Source organism: Monopterus albus, unplaced genomic scaffold (genome assembly GCF_001952655.1).
Source record: "Monopterus albus unplaced genomic scaffold, M_albus_1.0 scaffold174.1, whole genome shotgun sequence".
NCBI classification, from domain to species: Eukaryota; Metazoa; Chordata; class Actinopteri; order Synbranchiformes; family Synbranchidae; genus Monopterus; species Monopterus albus.
Genome location: NW_018128054.1, coordinates 405,071 through 405,662, shown reverse-complemented (window position 1 = coordinate 405,662; position 592 = coordinate 405,071). Strand labels below are relative to the sequence as shown.

Below are 592 nucleotides of genomic sequence, written 5' to 3'. Positions count from 1 at the left end.
CGCTCTTCCCCTTCTCACCATGCAAGTGAAATCCATACCCGTTCTCCCCTTTTGTAATGACACAAAGCCGTGGCTTCCACTCGCTGGCCATTTCCTCCCGTCTCTGTAAACGTCCTGCAGTGTTCAACTAAAGTATAATAGACCAATGCAATACAAAAGTGGGAGCTTAGGAGAACGACCACTGGTCTCAACTTCCACGGAGCGAAAGCATCTGCCCAAAACACACGCCCTCCCCCATATTACAGAAACACAGAATACAAAGTAAACAGCTACTAATGAACCTTAAAAAAAGAAATCCCTCTGTAGAAATGCATTCAAAAGGAAAGCAAACTTTAAGAAAACGATACGAGCAGTCCACCAGATCGTGTTTCGCGTCCAAGCTGAAGCGCACTGGTGGCGACTCCAAAACTGATCCACTGCAGCTTGCAGAGTTCAGCGCTTCCAGCAGAGCATCGTTAATGTTACGGCAGATGTACTGAAGTGGAAGAGATAACCGGCTGCTCACCTCTCCCTCGACGTTTATCCATAACAACGATCACAGATATGCAGCTGTGCAGTTTGCGCCTAGTGCGCTATAGCACCATCTCCCTTC

General features: G+C 47.6%; 1 protein-coding gene across 1 annotated transcript in view; it reads right to left on the bottom strand.

Annotated features, from left to right (window-relative positions):
• The window catches only part of LOC109969528 (Na(+)/H(+) exchange regulatory cofactor NHE-RF2), a 26,363-nt gene extending 25,771 nt beyond the window's left edge, over nucleotides 1-592 (bottom strand). The window contains 2 exon segments of the mRNA XM_020616468.1: nucleotide 1; nucleotides 3-592. The exon segment at nucleotide 1 is cut by the window's left edge and continues 108 nt beyond it. Of these exon segments, the coding sequence (XP_020472124.1) occupies nucleotide 1; nucleotides 3-91 (90 nt within the window). The 5' untranslated portion in view covers nucleotides 92-592.